The sequence below is a fragment of the Pseudorasbora parva genome, chromosome 18 (genome assembly GCF_024679245.1).
Source record: "Pseudorasbora parva isolate DD20220531a chromosome 18, ASM2467924v1, whole genome shotgun sequence".
Lineage (NCBI taxonomy): Eukaryota > Metazoa > Chordata > Actinopteri > Cypriniformes > Gobionidae > Pseudorasbora > Pseudorasbora parva.
In genome coordinates this window covers 6,633,577-6,649,055 of record NC_090189.1, presented here as the reverse complement: position 1 = coordinate 6,649,055, position 15,479 = coordinate 6,633,577, and the positions used below count along the sequence as shown (strand labels likewise).

The following is a 15,479-nucleotide window of genomic DNA, read 5'->3' as shown; positions in this document are numbered from 1 at the left end:
AATGCCTCTAATAATCAGTCTTCTATAATGCCTCTAATAATCAGTCTTCTATAATGCCTCTAATAATCAGTCTTCTATAACGCCTCTAATAATCAGTCTTCTATAATGCCTCTAATAATCAGTCTTCTATAACGCCTCTAATAATCAGTCTTCTATAACGCCTCTAATAATAAGTCTTCTATAATGCCTCTAATAATCAGTCTTCTATAATGCCTCTAATAATCAGTCTTCTATAACGCCTCTAATAATCAGTCTTCTATAATGCCTCTAATAATCAGTCTTCTATAATGCCTCTAATAATCAGTCTTCTATAATGCCTCTAATAATCAGTCTTCTATAATGCCTCTAATAATCAGTCTTCTATAACGCCTCTAATAATCAGTCTTCTATAATGCCTCTAATAATCAGTCTTCTATAATGCCTCTAATAATCAGTCTTCTATAATGCCTCTAATAATCAGTCTTCTATAATGCCTCTAATAATCAGTCTTCTATAATGCCTCTAATAATCAGTCTTCTATAACGCCTCTAATAATCAGTCTTCTATAATGCCTCTAATAATCAGTCTTCTATAATGCCTCTAATAATCAGTCTTCTATAATGCCTCTAATAATCAGTCTTCTATAACGCCTCTAATAATCAGTCTTCTATAATGCCTCTAATAATCAGTCTTCTATAATGCCTCTAATAATCAGTCTTCTATAATGCCTCTAATAATCAGTCTTCTATAATGCCTGAATCAGTTTGGAGATCAGAGATCATTCCTTCATACAGAATCTCTCCAGATCTTCTCTTCAGTTCATCACTCATTTTCTATAGGGTTCAGGTCAGGGAACTGGCAGAAGCTTCATTTTGTGCTCAGTGACACATGTGTGTGTTGATTTTGATCTTTGTTTTGGATCGTTGTCCTCATGGAAGATCCAACCACGGCCCATTATAAGATTTCTAGCAGAGGCCATCAGGTTTTGATTTTTAATCTGTTGATATTTGCTAGAATCGATGATACCATGTGTCTGAACAAGATGTCCAAAACCACTAGCAAAAAAATAGACCCACAACATTAAAGATCCAGCTGTATTTTTAGCCGTGGGCATGGGGTACTTTTTATCCCTGTTTACACCAAACCCATCTGGTGGGTTTAGTTTCATCACCATAGATATTTATATATAGAATAATACCCACCATATAAGTTATAGTCGTGTCTGAAATCTGAATATGCTGGAGTTCATTTCTGGATGAGCGAGGAGGATTTCTCTTTAAACCCTCCCAAACAACATGTGGTGATGTAGGGGTTGTTTGATATATTTTTTAATCTTTCTGACCCCAAGACTCAACTAATCTCTGTGATTCTCCATCTGTGATCCTTGGAGAGTCTTTAAGCACTCAAACGTTCCTCCTCTCATGCATTAAGACAATAGACACACACGTCCCCTTCCAGGCAGATTCAGAACATCTTTAGTTAAATGGGTTAGTTCACCCAAAAATGGAAATTATTTCATTAATTACTCACCCTCATGTCTTTGGACACCCGTAAGACCTTCGTTCATCTTCTGAACACAAATGAAGATATTTTTGTTGAAAGCTGATGGGCTGAAAAAGGCTTCAAAGAGGCCTCCATTGAAACTCAGTACATTTACATTCGCGAGACCCATAAAGGCACTAAAGACGTCGTTACAAAGTCCATCTCACTACATTGGCTGTACAATAATTTTACAATGCGACAAAAATATATATTGTGCGCACAAAAATCAAAACAACTTGAGTTATTGACGTGAACTCGATGCATGCGCGAGAGTATGACGCAGATCCGCCATTCAATACATGACCCAGAAGAGGAGGAGCGCCGCTATCGCGTGAGTTCACGTCAGAGACCTACACGGAAGGCAATAACTTGGCGGATAAAGTCATTATTTAGATTTTTTTTGCGCACAAAAACTATTCTCGTCGCTTTGTAAAATTATTGTACAGCCACTGTAGTGAGATGGACTTTGTATCTATGTTTTTAGTGCCTTTATGGGTCTTGTGAATGTAAATGTACTGAATGTCAACGGAGGCCTTTCTGAAGCCTTTCTCAGCCATCAGCTTTCAACTAAAATATCTTCATTTGTGTTCCGAAGATGAACGAAGGTGTTACGGGTGTCCAACGACATGAGGGTGAGTAATTAATGAAATAATTTTGGTCTGAACTAGAAAACTGAAAAACTAAAAACTGAATAACATTTTTTTTGGGGGGGTGAACTAACCCTTTAATTATTGCCCTGATGGTGGAAATGGGGATTTTCAATGCTTTAGCTATTTTCCTACAGCCAGTAAAGGGGTTTAATGTGAAGGTTTTTATTTTGTGAAAGTTTAATGTGAAGCCTTTTATTTTGTGAAGCTCAACAATCTTTTGCTGCACATCACAACTATATTCTGTGGCTTTACTCATTGAGATGAATGATTACAGGGTTAGTTCACCCAAGAATGAAATTGATGTCATTAATGACTCCCCCTAATGTCGTTCCACACCCGTAAGACCTCCGTTCATCTTCAGAACACAGTTTAAGATATTTTATATTTAGTCCGAGAGCGTATCTAAGTGTATGCACACTATACTGTCCATGTCCAGAAAGGGAATAAAAACATCATCACAGTAGTCCATATGAGACATCAGTTAGTTCATCAGAATCTCTTGAAGCATCGAAAATATTCAGATCGCTAATGTCACATGATTTCAGCAGTTTGGCAGTTTGACACGCAATCCAAACTGCTGAAATCACGTGACATTGGTGATTTACATTTACATTTAATCATTTAGCAGACGCTTTTATCCAGAGCGACTTACAAAAAAGGGGAGAGTAATAGAAGCAACGAAACAGACAAGGCCAACAACCTGTAAGAAGTCTCAGTTAATTAAGCACATTACACAAACAAATTATTATTTTATTTTTTTGACAAACAAACAAAATTTAAATGGATAGATAAGTGCTAGTCTTTATTGGTCAGGTGCAATTAGAGAAGATGTGTCTTAAGATTCAGAGACTTAAGACTCGGCAGCACGAATTGAGATCGGCAGGTCATTCCACCAGGTGGGAACGGTCCAGGAAAATGTCAGTGAGAGCGATTTCATGCCTCTTTGGGATGGAACCACGAGGCGTCGCTCCCTCGCAGAACGCAAGCTTCTGGAGGGTGTGTAAGTCTGAACAAGCGAGTTTAGGTGATCTGAATCATTGATCGATTCACTGATTCATGGCCGTTTGAATCTTTATTTGAGGTTTGAAAACAAACGCGGAAGAGAAGACAATGCTGAATAAAGTCGTAGTTTTTGTTATTTTTGGACCAAAATGTATTTTCGATGCTTCAAGAGATTCTGATGAACTAACTGATGTCTCATATGGACTACTCTGATGATGTTTTTATTCCCTTTCTGTTCATGGACAGTATAGTGTGCATACACTTAGATACGCTCTCGGACTAAATCTAAAATATCTTAAACTGTGTTCTGAAGATGAACGGAGGTCTTACGGGTGTGGAACGACATTAAGGGGAGTCATTAATGACATCAATTTCATTTTTGGGTGAACTAACCCTTTTAAGGGAATTTGTTTCCTCATCTTTATATTCCTTTGGAACAAGACATCATGGCTGGACAATTTAATGTTCTAGTCACCCTGGTGTTAAAAAAACATAAATATGAATGGGAATAAACTTTGGAGAAAAACATCAATTTCATAATATGAGTTTCTCCTCACATTCAATTTCTGTACTTCAATGAAAGGTTAGAACTTTGAATTTTTTAAATAAAAGATCAAAAGGATAAACAATGCAGATTTATTTTCAGAGCTGCCTTTACTCATATTTGCCAAGGGTATCTATATTAGTGGAGGCACTGTACAATGATCAGGCATAACATTATGACCACTGACAGGTGTATTCACAAGTGAATAACACTGATTATCTCTTCATCACAGCTCCTGTTAGTGGGAGGGATATATTAGGCAGAAAGTGAACATACATTTTGTCCTCAAAGTTGATGTGTTAGAAGCAGGAAAAATGGGCAAGCGTAAGGATTTGTGTGAGTTTGACAAGGACCAGATTGTGATGGCTAGACGACTGGATCAGAGCATCTCCAAAACTGCAGCTCTTGTGGGGTGTTCCTGGTCTGCAGTGGTCAGTATCTATCAAAAGTGGGCGGCCAAGTGATGGGTCCGAGATGGGCGGCCAAGGCTCATTGATGCACGTGAGGAGCGAAGGCTGGCCAGTGTGGTCCGATCAAACAGATGAGCTACCGTAGCTCAGATTGCTCAAGAAGTTAATGCTGGTTCTGATAGAAAGGTGTCAGAATACACAGAGCATCGCAGTTTGTTGCGTATGGGGCTGCAGACCAGTCAGGGTGCCCATGCTGACCCCTGTTCACCGCAGAGAGTGCCAACAGTGGGTACGTGTCTCTCCCAGCAGGATAATGCACCCTGCCACAAAGCAAATATGGTTCAGGAATGGTTTGAGGAGCACAAAAACGTGTTTGAGGTGTTGACTTGGCCTCCAAATTTCCCAGATCTCAATCCAATCGAGCATCTGTGGGATGTGCTGAACAAACAAGTCCGATCCATGGAGACCACCTCGCAACTTACAGGACTTAAAGGATCTGCTGCACACATTTTGCTGCCAGATATCACAGCACACCTTCAGGGGTCTAGTGGAGTCATGTTTTATTATTAAATGTACTTTATATAACAACATAAAATAATCAATTTAAAAGAATAATTTGTTACTGAATAATAAATATAAATAACTTTTGTATTACAATGCATTCAAATTGGGTATTTGTAAGAACCTTTAACTCTTTTAACTGTGCTCTCAGCCAACAGGTTGCTTGAGTCTAAATAGTAAGCAAAACATGGTTCGGCCTTCTAAGATACGGACCAGTTATGTGTTCTGCTATTCATGCAAGTTCACATCCTGCACCTCTTCCATATTTGTTTATTAAATAATCTGTCTAATGTGCTAATGTAATAATGTTTTCAGCCATCAATAAGCCTGCAGTGTTGTCAGCTCCGCTCAACACATTTTATCTCAGAAAAGCACAGAAAATTCATAGAAAGGCCATCTGGGGATCTTATGATGTTCCAGCTCAGTCAGGATGCTGCCTTAGAAGGAAGCTGCCTATGTTGACTATAGTAATGGAGAAAAGACTAGGCTTTGGAACAGAAGTGCACTTCCGAGTGTATTCCTCAGAGTGTTGTATTCTTAGTGATGTTCTCGTAAACCAAATGGGGCTCACATTGTGTTCTCAGTTTCTTAAAGACCGCTATAACTCACTTGCACACGCGCACACGCACACACACACACACACACACACACACACACACACACACACACACACACACACACACACACACACACACACACACACACACACACACACACACACACTTACAATAAGGTCTAAGGGTATATAAATCCACAGAGACAATGAAGAGAGAGACAGATTAACCAATTTTACAATACTGATGTTGTACTCTAACAGACTGCATGGGATGCGGATGGCGCTAGCTAAAGTTCTAGTTTAATGGTGATGTAATGTCCCAGTTGGTTGGTTTAACAGGCTGCTATATGGACGCTGTGACAGGGATCTAGCTCCATGCTGATTGTTGTCGCAGCGACGGGATTCCAACGTGGATAATTGCTCTAGGAGCTTAGTGATGTGGGCCACCTGCCGGAACAGTTGGCTGTGTATGTGTGTGTGTGTGTGTGTGTGTGTGTGTGTGTGTGTGTGTGTTTATATGAGACAGGAGGATGGGATTGTCTGGAAAGCATATAGTTTTGCATCTTTGCCACATGGATTATGGGGCCAAGGTCATGGCAAAGACAGACAAAATGAATTAGTGAGAAAACCTGACCCTTGTTTTAAAATATTAAAACTGTGTCTCTTAAAAGTGTGTAGACAGCATTAACACACATGCATTCATGCATGCATGGACAAATACACATGTAAACACGCACACTTGCAAGCACACATACATCCATGCATAAAAACACACATATGCACATTTGCAAGCATGCAAATACACACGCTCACATAGATGCAAATATAAATATGCATGCATGAAAATACATGTACATATACACGTGTATTGTCAATATATGCACACAAGCATGCGAAAACCCAAACACACATCAATGAAATACACACCCATGCATAAAATTACATGTAAGCAAATTTGCAAGCATGCAAATACACACACACACACACACATTCACAGATGCAAATGCAATGCAAGCACATGCATGCCTACTGCACAGGCAAATAAAAGCATGTAAATGCATGCACACAAGCAACAAACACACACATATCAATGAAACATACTCTATATCTTTGACTTCTATAGTTTCCATAAAAATAGTACTAATGATATATGAGCTAATGATATTTTTATACCCTACTCTAAACTTAACCCTCACAGAAAACGTTCTATGTTTTTTACATTTTCATTATTTAGCATGTTAATTAAGCGGTTTTCCTCATGGGAGCCGTTGGCAGATCCCGAATGTAGGTGATTTCAGGTTTTACTATCATTTTGGGGGCATTTGGTCCCTACAATATAAACAAAAGCTGACCCACACACTCCAGATACACACATCATGCTGTCAGTCGCACAATGCACACCGTAAGCAGCACACTAACGCTCTGGTAAGTGTGTCAGAGGGTTGGGTTTCAGTGGATTTGGGGGTTGAAGGTTTCTGTGTAACATTCTCTACCTTAATCCAACTATAGTTTTAGTGTGTCAGGGGTCAGAATGTGTTTGCGTGCTTGAATGCGTGTGTGAATGTGTGCAGATGTTGCAGTCAGGTCAGATAATGATGTCTGATCCTGTCTGTCTGCAGAGGTTTCTCTCTAATAACATTACAGAGGAAAGAAGAGGAGAAGAAACAATGGATTAGATGAGAGATAGAGGGATGTGTCTTGAGGAAATGGAATTATGATGAGCAGAAATGAGTGGCAGCGTGGAGGCCTGTAGGAACGGAGCTGTAATGTGATCTTGGGGAAGAGGGTAACATTAAACCCCTTTACTGGAGGGAGCAAATAGAGTCAGACGATCCGTCAGAACAGAATCAGTGTACTGTAGACTGGAGTGTGTGTGTCTGAAAGGAATAAGATGTTCAGTTTGACCTGTGCCAATTCAGAGGAATAACTAGTCACTGGATTTTCCAAATTGCACAAGGTCTGTGGCATTAAATGTCTGAGTTTTGTTTTAGACACTCAATAGCAACTTAATGGGATAATGCAATATAGCTGATAAAACTGCACCCAGTGCCAAGCATTGCCCATTCCACACTGGAACTGGAGATGCAGAAGCTGCTAAACTGCTGAACTCAATTCCAGGCTCATGCATGTTGCATAAAAAAGCCAAAGACTGACAAAAGTCACAATTTAATTGGATGCTGTTGAGGTACCAGGTTGCTTTTGAGGAGAAGTTCCCAAAATTTAAACTAAAAAAATAATATATATATGCAAGAGCATGCTAGTAGCAAGTCAATGAGATCCTAGATTGTAGGTATAAATAATAATAATAATAATAATAATAATAATAATACATTTATTTACTACAGATTCAATTGCAAAAATACAGTAAAAACTGTAAAATCTTGCAATATTAAGAAAATAACCATTTTAATTTTTGATATGCTGATTTGGTAATCAAGAAACGTTTCTATTTTTATTATTAATGTTGAAAAAAGTTGTGCTGCCTAATATTTCTTGATGTATAGAAAGTTTATTTTCAACTTTTTATATTTATTTATATTTATATTATTCTTTCTATATTCTTCATTTTCATATATATGCCTATATAAATATATATCAAAATAAATATATACCGGTATTATTATATATATATATATATATATATTATACATTTATTATTTTTTGGAAATATCAATCTTAAGAGTAATGTAAAGCACTTTGAATTGCCATGTTGTATGAAATGTGCTATATAAATAAACCTCAAAACCTCATATATCCTAAAGATATATGAATTGAGTCACTTTACATGTGGATCCTTTTGAAAAGTATAAATAAAAAACGTCAAATTGATTATCGGCCCATCTGTCATTCTAGTTGTACAAAAAAACTGTGAGTTTGAGTAAAACTAGATCCAAAGACACTTTATCATATTAGCACCTCTCTCTCTCTCTCTCTCTCTCTCTCTCTCTCTCTCTCTCTCTCTCTCTCTCTCTCTCTCTCTCTCTCTCTCTCTCTCTCTCTCTCTCACAAACACACACTTTGTTTTATCTCCCCTTTAATTTATTTTTTATTCTCTGTGTGACGGAATTCATAAATCAGATGATGTATTTCCCAAGATGCACTGCGCTGTACAAGCTTCTCTTATGAGGCATGTGTGTCAGTGTGAGTGTGTATTTCTCTGTCGAGGTGTGTATGACACAAAGACCCAGAATACATGCTCAATAGACAGATTCAAAGCCGTCGTACCTGACATACCTGCTGTGTGAGCATGCACTATAGTTAGATGATCATCTACTGTGTGAAAGCTGATAGAATTGACCCAGATTTTTAATGATGTGTGTGTGTGTGTGTGTGTGTGTGTGTGTGTGTGTGTGTGTGTGTGTGTGTGTGTGTGTGTGTGTGTGTGTGTGTGTGTATGTACAGCAGGAGTTTGCACTCACAGATCAACACGGCCTGCAGTCTTTCATTTTAATAAAAGCCCCTAGTTCTTCACTGTAGCTTTACAATGACAAGTGTGTTTGTGAGTTTACAATCTGTCTCACTCACAATATCTATCCCTCCTTTTTATGTGTATTGCTCTCTCTCTCTCTCTCTCTCTCTCTCTCTCTCTCTCTCTCTCTCTCTCTCTCTCTCTCTCTCTCTCTCTCTCTCTCTCTCTCTCTCTCTCTCTCTCTCACACACACACACACCCACACACACGTTTGGTTTTGTGAATTGTGGGGACTTTCCTCCATTGGCATAATGGATATTACACTGTACAAACTGTATATTTTATCCCCTACACTGCCCCTACCCCTAAATCTATCCATCACAGGAAACATTCTGCACTTTTACATTTTCAAAAAAACATAATTTAGTATGTTTATAAATCTATTTACATAGTGGGGAGCACTGACTGGTACCCACAATGTTGATGATCTCAGGTTTATATTACATTGTGGGGACATTTGGACACACACACACACACACACACACACACACACACACACACACACACACACACACACACACACACACACACACACACGCACACACAGTGCCGTTTTTGACCCAAAAATTCTGGGTCAAAAACAACCATTTCTGGGCTATTTGGCAACCCAGTGCTGGGTGATGATTTATTTTTACCCCTTTTTGTTCGGTTTTATACATTAAACCATTTGCTGGGTTGGTTTTTCATTTTAAATAATAAAAATCCCCTCTATTATTAAAATATATGTTATATGTATAGGACAGGAACAGTTAATATACAATATGTTTTATTCAATGGCTAGTCAGTCTTTTACAGCTATAAAAAACTCAAATACATGTTTCAGGACGTGACAGCAGGAGCAACAGCAGCCAGTGGGAATCTGTGGGAAGAAAACTGCTATCGGCTGTTTCAGTTCAGTTCTTATATATACATTTTTTAAAAGTTACATAAAACAGCTTTACATTGTGCCATCTCGTCTGTCAGACATTTAAGTTTCAACCTGTTAAATGCATAGCTCGGCCACAGCCGCGACACAATCACACTAGATCAACCTCTACTATTATAGTCAGTGGAGCGCTCAGTGACAGGACAGCGATGTTGCGTCATGTTTCAGCCCTGGTCGTGCATTTGTTTAGCGGGAGGTTAAACTTCCTGGTGCCGCTGGCGCGTTTGGGTGAAAAAAAGTTTGTGTGCTGCTGCGTGTCCCTGTGTGTGTAATAAGCAGAGTGTACACGTGTTGTGCATCCCCCTACTGGCGCATATTACTAACACACCCTTTAAATAACACAAACAATACTGCACTATTGACCTCAGACCAGGTTTTTGTTAGTCAGTGGTGCAGTCGTTTTCAGTTCCTCAAAATATGAACGTGCCAACAATGCGCCTGAACACACCTGGTTCTCGGACCAGCACGCCCATGGCCGAACAGATGGGCGTGAATGCATTTGCTGTTTAAACAACGTGGTGCTGGGTGTGAAAATGATAACTCCGTTGGGCTGAAACTAGCCAAAAACACTTGCATCACGCTTGCCGTCGCATTGTGCCAGGTGTATGATAGGGCCCGTAATAGTAAAAACCTGCTAAAAATTTTTGAGAGACTTTCACATGTAATACTTAACTATTACATATGCAAAGATATTAGCTAATCATCTTCCCTTCAAACAGGCATTAAGAGCAGAGGGATAAAATCAGGAGAGGAATTTTTTTAATGTAAAAATCATACTAAAATTATAAGTGCACCCCAGGAAAAAACATTAAAACAATAAAACAATGCAGTTCACGACCCCTTTAATTGGAATTAGCTTACTATTAAGTGTCTGATAATATTACATCAGTTCGCACTTAAAGGAAGTGTATGTAAGAGTGTGGCCAAAACTAGTACTGCAATCACTTTTAAATGACTGTAGAGCGGTGTACCCCCTCTCCCCCTCCCCTGACTCGAGGTTGCCAGAACATTTGTAGCTGCAGCTGTGGCAACTAGAGCCGATCTGGCAACCCCGATGCCCAAACACTACTGACTTCATGATTGGTCGATAGGTGGAGGGCGGAGCTTCAGGCCAAAACACAACATGTCCACATCAACATCAGATGAGGGCTGAACAACAACTTTTAAATGACAATATCCTGGCCAGACTACTGTTGTCAGTGATATAAGTATTTGAAATTAACACGATTTCTTAATGTCTAGTGATATATGAGGGTCATTTTATGATTCATTGAAATACATTTCTTACACACAGTTCCTTGTTCTTTTCAAGTAGATTATTTCAATAAAAGGTACTCTTTTTAAAAGCCAGCTAAAGTGTACCTGGTGTTTCTGTGTGTGCAGGAGAATCCATACCTCTGCAGTGATGAATGCGATGCGTCTAACCCTGACCTGGCTCACCCGCCGCAGCTGATGCAGGACCGAGAGCGCAGCGGGCTGATCACATACTGGCAGACGGTCACATGGCAGCGGTATCCCGAGCCTCTTCAGGCCAACATCACCCTGTCCTGGAACAAGACCCTCGAACTCACGGACGACATTCAGATCACCTTCGAGTACGGCCGCCCCAACATCATGGTGTTAGAGAAGTCGCTGAATTTCGGGCGCACGTGGCAGCCCTACCAGTACTACGCCGCCGACTGCGTGGACGCCTTCAACATGCCGGCGAGACGCGTGCGCGACCTGAACGCGGCCAACGTCACGCGCGTCATCTGCACAGAGCAGTACTCCCGCTGGGTCGGCTCCAAAAACGAGAAGGTGGTGCGGTTCGAGGTGCGCCCGCGCTTCGCCATCTTTGCCGGGCCGAAGCTGCTGAACATGGAAGGCTTGTACACACGGATGGAGACCATGAAGGGTTTACGAGATTTCTTCACGTTCACCAATCTCAGGCTCCGTCTCCTCAAGCCCGCGCTCGGAGGAACGTACGTCCAGAGAGATAACCTGCTCAAATACTTCTACGCCATTTCTAACGTGGAGGTGCTGGCCAGGTAAAAACACACACACAGCAACAAACTAGCAGCCAGAATGACTTGAAGAAAAAAAAAAAAACAACGCCTTTATATATAATGCATTACAAAAGGGTTTTTAATGCATTATTAATGCACCTTATAATGCATTGTATGATATAATGAATTACTGTAATGATAGTTATAATGCATTATAATACTAATCTATACCTTTAGAGAGTATAATGCATTAAAAGATGTAACAAGGAATCTGAAAATAATAGGGCTGTAACGATATATCGTTAATCGATATATATCGCGATAAAAAAAGTGGCGATATGTATCGTTCATGTAAACAAAATGATTCACAATATACAGCTGTTTTATTCAAGGCTCAACTTGCTGTATTTATAACTCTTTCCCTGCCACCGTTAAAAAAAAAAAGCTACCAGCCATCGCCAGGGTTTTTGACTATTTTACCAAGATTTAATAGCCTATAGAATATTTAGTTTTATTAATGTCTAAGCATGCAATATATCAAAAGAAAGAGCTGACTTTAAAAAAAGTTTTATTCAAACGTCACGCATTTTTTTTCAACACTTGAATATGGGTACGTTTCATAAAAAAAAAAAAAAAAAAACATTTTTAACAAAAGGCTGAGAAAATCACATTTTTGTGAATGACTGTATCCAGATCAGATTCAGAGAGATGATCAAACACAGATGGAGAACACTTCTAATGCTTGCACAGTCCTGTAGCTCGTCCTGGGTCCACATTTCATTCACTAACATAACATTAGATAGTATTGATTTATATGCGGTTAAATGTTGATGATCATGTTATTTTACATATGCACCTGCTTACATACGATCGCTTGTTTAACTGCGTCTTCCTCACGTGTGTTTTGATCAGGAGATTTAGTTCTTATTCAGAAGATGCGTAATAGCACCCTATGTTTAGCAGGGAAGCGTTTTCTCACAAATAACGAAAATTCTGTGTTTGGCGGGGAAAGAGATAAGGTATAATTTACCCAAAAATGTGAACTCTGCCAACATGTACTCACCCTCATGTCCCTTACCCCAAATTCTTCCGGCATATAAACACCTTAACCTGAGTTCTGTCGGCTTACTGAAGTTCACATGTGTGATATGTGACAGGAAAGCGTCTTTAAGTTATATGGCAGATTTAAACATGTAGGGGAGGGAAAATATATTGGAAACATCGAATATTTTTTGACCCAAGAAATATAAAACATATTTCTCATCTCTCTTGATTAATCAAGTGGATTTATATAAATATCTGTTAATTAAGATTAATTAATTACGGGACTTTAATGCGTTAAAGCCCCACTTGGCTACTTTTGCTCTCGGGGTCCCCCTACAGTTTGGAAAAAATAATGTCCTCAACTACTGTCGTAAGAGCTGTCATCCTACACCAGGGGATGCCATCGCGCGTGCATTTGTTGACATGACAACCCTGATAGCCCTGAACTAGTGATGCGCGGGTCGTCCCATAACCCGCGGACCACGTATGTCTATTTAATGGTCGCGGGTGCGCGGCGGGTTGTAAAAATATATACAGTGGTGCGGGGCGGGGCCAAATAACTTCATAAAAGCGTCCCGCGGGTCGGTGCAGCACTAACAGTTCCCCTGAACACTGCAAGAGGAGTTCTTCTGGCGTCGCGTGTGAAATGTCTTCATCCCAGGTAACGTTACAGTCAGTGGCATATGTTTCAGCATGTCATATGAATATAATTTCATGGGTTTTATTTTTTTCAAACGCCAAATAATCACGATGCTCACGTTTACAAGCCAGCGTCATTATAGTAGTCTATTGGTTACCGTTTAACAGAATCTATATGATACTTCAGTTCAATGTTTGAGTGGTAGCTCACCGTAACAAGCAGGACAGCATCGGTCGGGCACGCCTCCTTCAGCTCACGCCAACGAGCAAACCCTGGTCACATGTTGATTCTCGTCCTGCCTTTAATCCATCACTTTTTCATTTCCTCTTATTGCTTTCCTCCAACAAAACCTTTTCTTTCTTATTTGTCTCTGCTGCTTCGGACATGACTATATTATCCGACGAACAAAGTTGTGCTCGCACGTCCGAATGTAAGGAAGTGTGTGTGTTGGTGGAAGTGACGTATTTGCCGTAAAGCAGTCGAATTTTGTAGTTCTTTTTTTTTCTCGGGTTACTACCCGAAACCCGAAGTTTAAAAGTATGATTAAAAACGATACAGACCCCATCAGGCTATGGCAGACGTGTCATTCAACCTATTGTAAGTCGATTTATCATTACAAGAGTCTTATAAAATATATTATGAAGGTTGAAAAGTTACCTAGTGCTGCTTTAATTAAGAATAATTATGCAAAAAAAAATAATAACAATTTTAACCACACGTATTTTTGCACCGCGGAACGTTTTTCAATGAATGAGTTTCGACGGACAGATTATACTGGAACACTAACTAGCGCTCACGAGTCACGACAACAACAAACCATAGTGAACATGACCAAAGAAGCATTATAATTAATCATTATAATTAAAATGATTACTTATAATATAATTTGTTATTCAAAAAATTTCTTAATGCACCCTTACTATCCTTAACAACTTCACACAGAAATAATTACTGTTTGTTCACTTACTCGGTATTAGATGATGGCTAATCTTGCCCATCCTACCATTGTGAGTAAAGCGACTCAGGCCAATTATTATCCATAAACCATTTGGAGCAACTCATCTAATCAGATTGTGCTGTGTATAATTATAGAGGCAAACAGATGCTTGTTATCATAATGCACGTTATCATAACCAATAACTATTATAACTATCAGGGGGTGCGCAAATGATCTGCAATAATGCTCGAGTCATTACTTGTACAGATATTGACTGTCATGATAGAATAAATGAGACACTGGGGTCTATCACAGATCTGGTCTCTAATTGCAGTGACTGACAGCCTGTTAACAGTAACCCTTTCTTTCCTACCCAATCATAACATGACAGCTACTGCGTTAAAGGTGCAATATGTAAGATTTATGCAGTAAAATATCCAAAAACCACTAGGCCAGTGTTATATTTTTGTTGAGGTCTTACAATATCCCAAATGTTTCCAAATATTTGTAAATCGTGAGAAAATTTTGATTTTAACCAAGGAACTGGGACGTGTGAGGGAGTCGCCTGTCAATGGCGTCATATTCACCCACCCCTCGTTTTCAACTTTTACTGCCGTAAAAAACATGGACAACTACGTAACGTCTTCTGTCCCGAGTATTCTGTCCAAAGACTTTGGTACAAAAAAGAGAAATCAAAAGAGCCTTAAAACAATTAGAATTTGTCAAATAAATTGACTTCTATGAGTAGAAATTCAGCACTTGTGGGTTGTTTGGTAGAATGAAATGTCCTCATTTCTTTATATCTATGGCTCTTACAAGTGTGGAGCTGGTATCTATCTCTTATTTCACTGTAAAAAAAAAAAAGAGTAAAATTTGTGGTAAAAAAACGTCCGCTGTGGTTGTCAGAACTTTACTGCAAAAAATAAGGTGGCAACATTTTAGGTTTTACAGATTTAAGTTCAATTTACTGTAAATACCCGTATTTTAAATGAAATAATGTGAAATTACCAACCTATTGAAAATACTAATATCTGTTTTACCTTTGTGCCTTTGATATATACTGACAACCACCAATCACAGTGGTGATGAGAGTCACATGATGAATCAAAGCTCATCACAAGCAGCTTTTAGGAGGACAATACTTATAGAAGGTGCACAGTGTCACTAAACACCATCATAGTAAAATGCAATAAACATTTATTTAACAACATTAAATGTAACATAAAACCCTAATG

At 39.1% G+C, this 15,479-nt stretch overlaps 1 protein-coding gene across 4 annotated transcripts in view; it reads left to right on the top strand.

The window, feature by feature from the left end:
• Positions 1-15,479, top strand: part of ntng2b (netrin g2b) — a 113,382-nt gene that overhangs the window by 19,049 nt on the left and 78,854 nt on the right. For all 4 annotated transcript variants that reach the window (XM_067423846.1, XM_067423849.1, XM_067423847.1 and 1 more), the window contains exon 3: positions 11,022-11,665. In XM_067423846.1, coding sequence (XP_067279947.1) covers positions 11,022-11,665 — 644 coding nt within the window. The remainder of the gene's footprint in view (positions 1-11,021; positions 11,666-15,479) is intronic.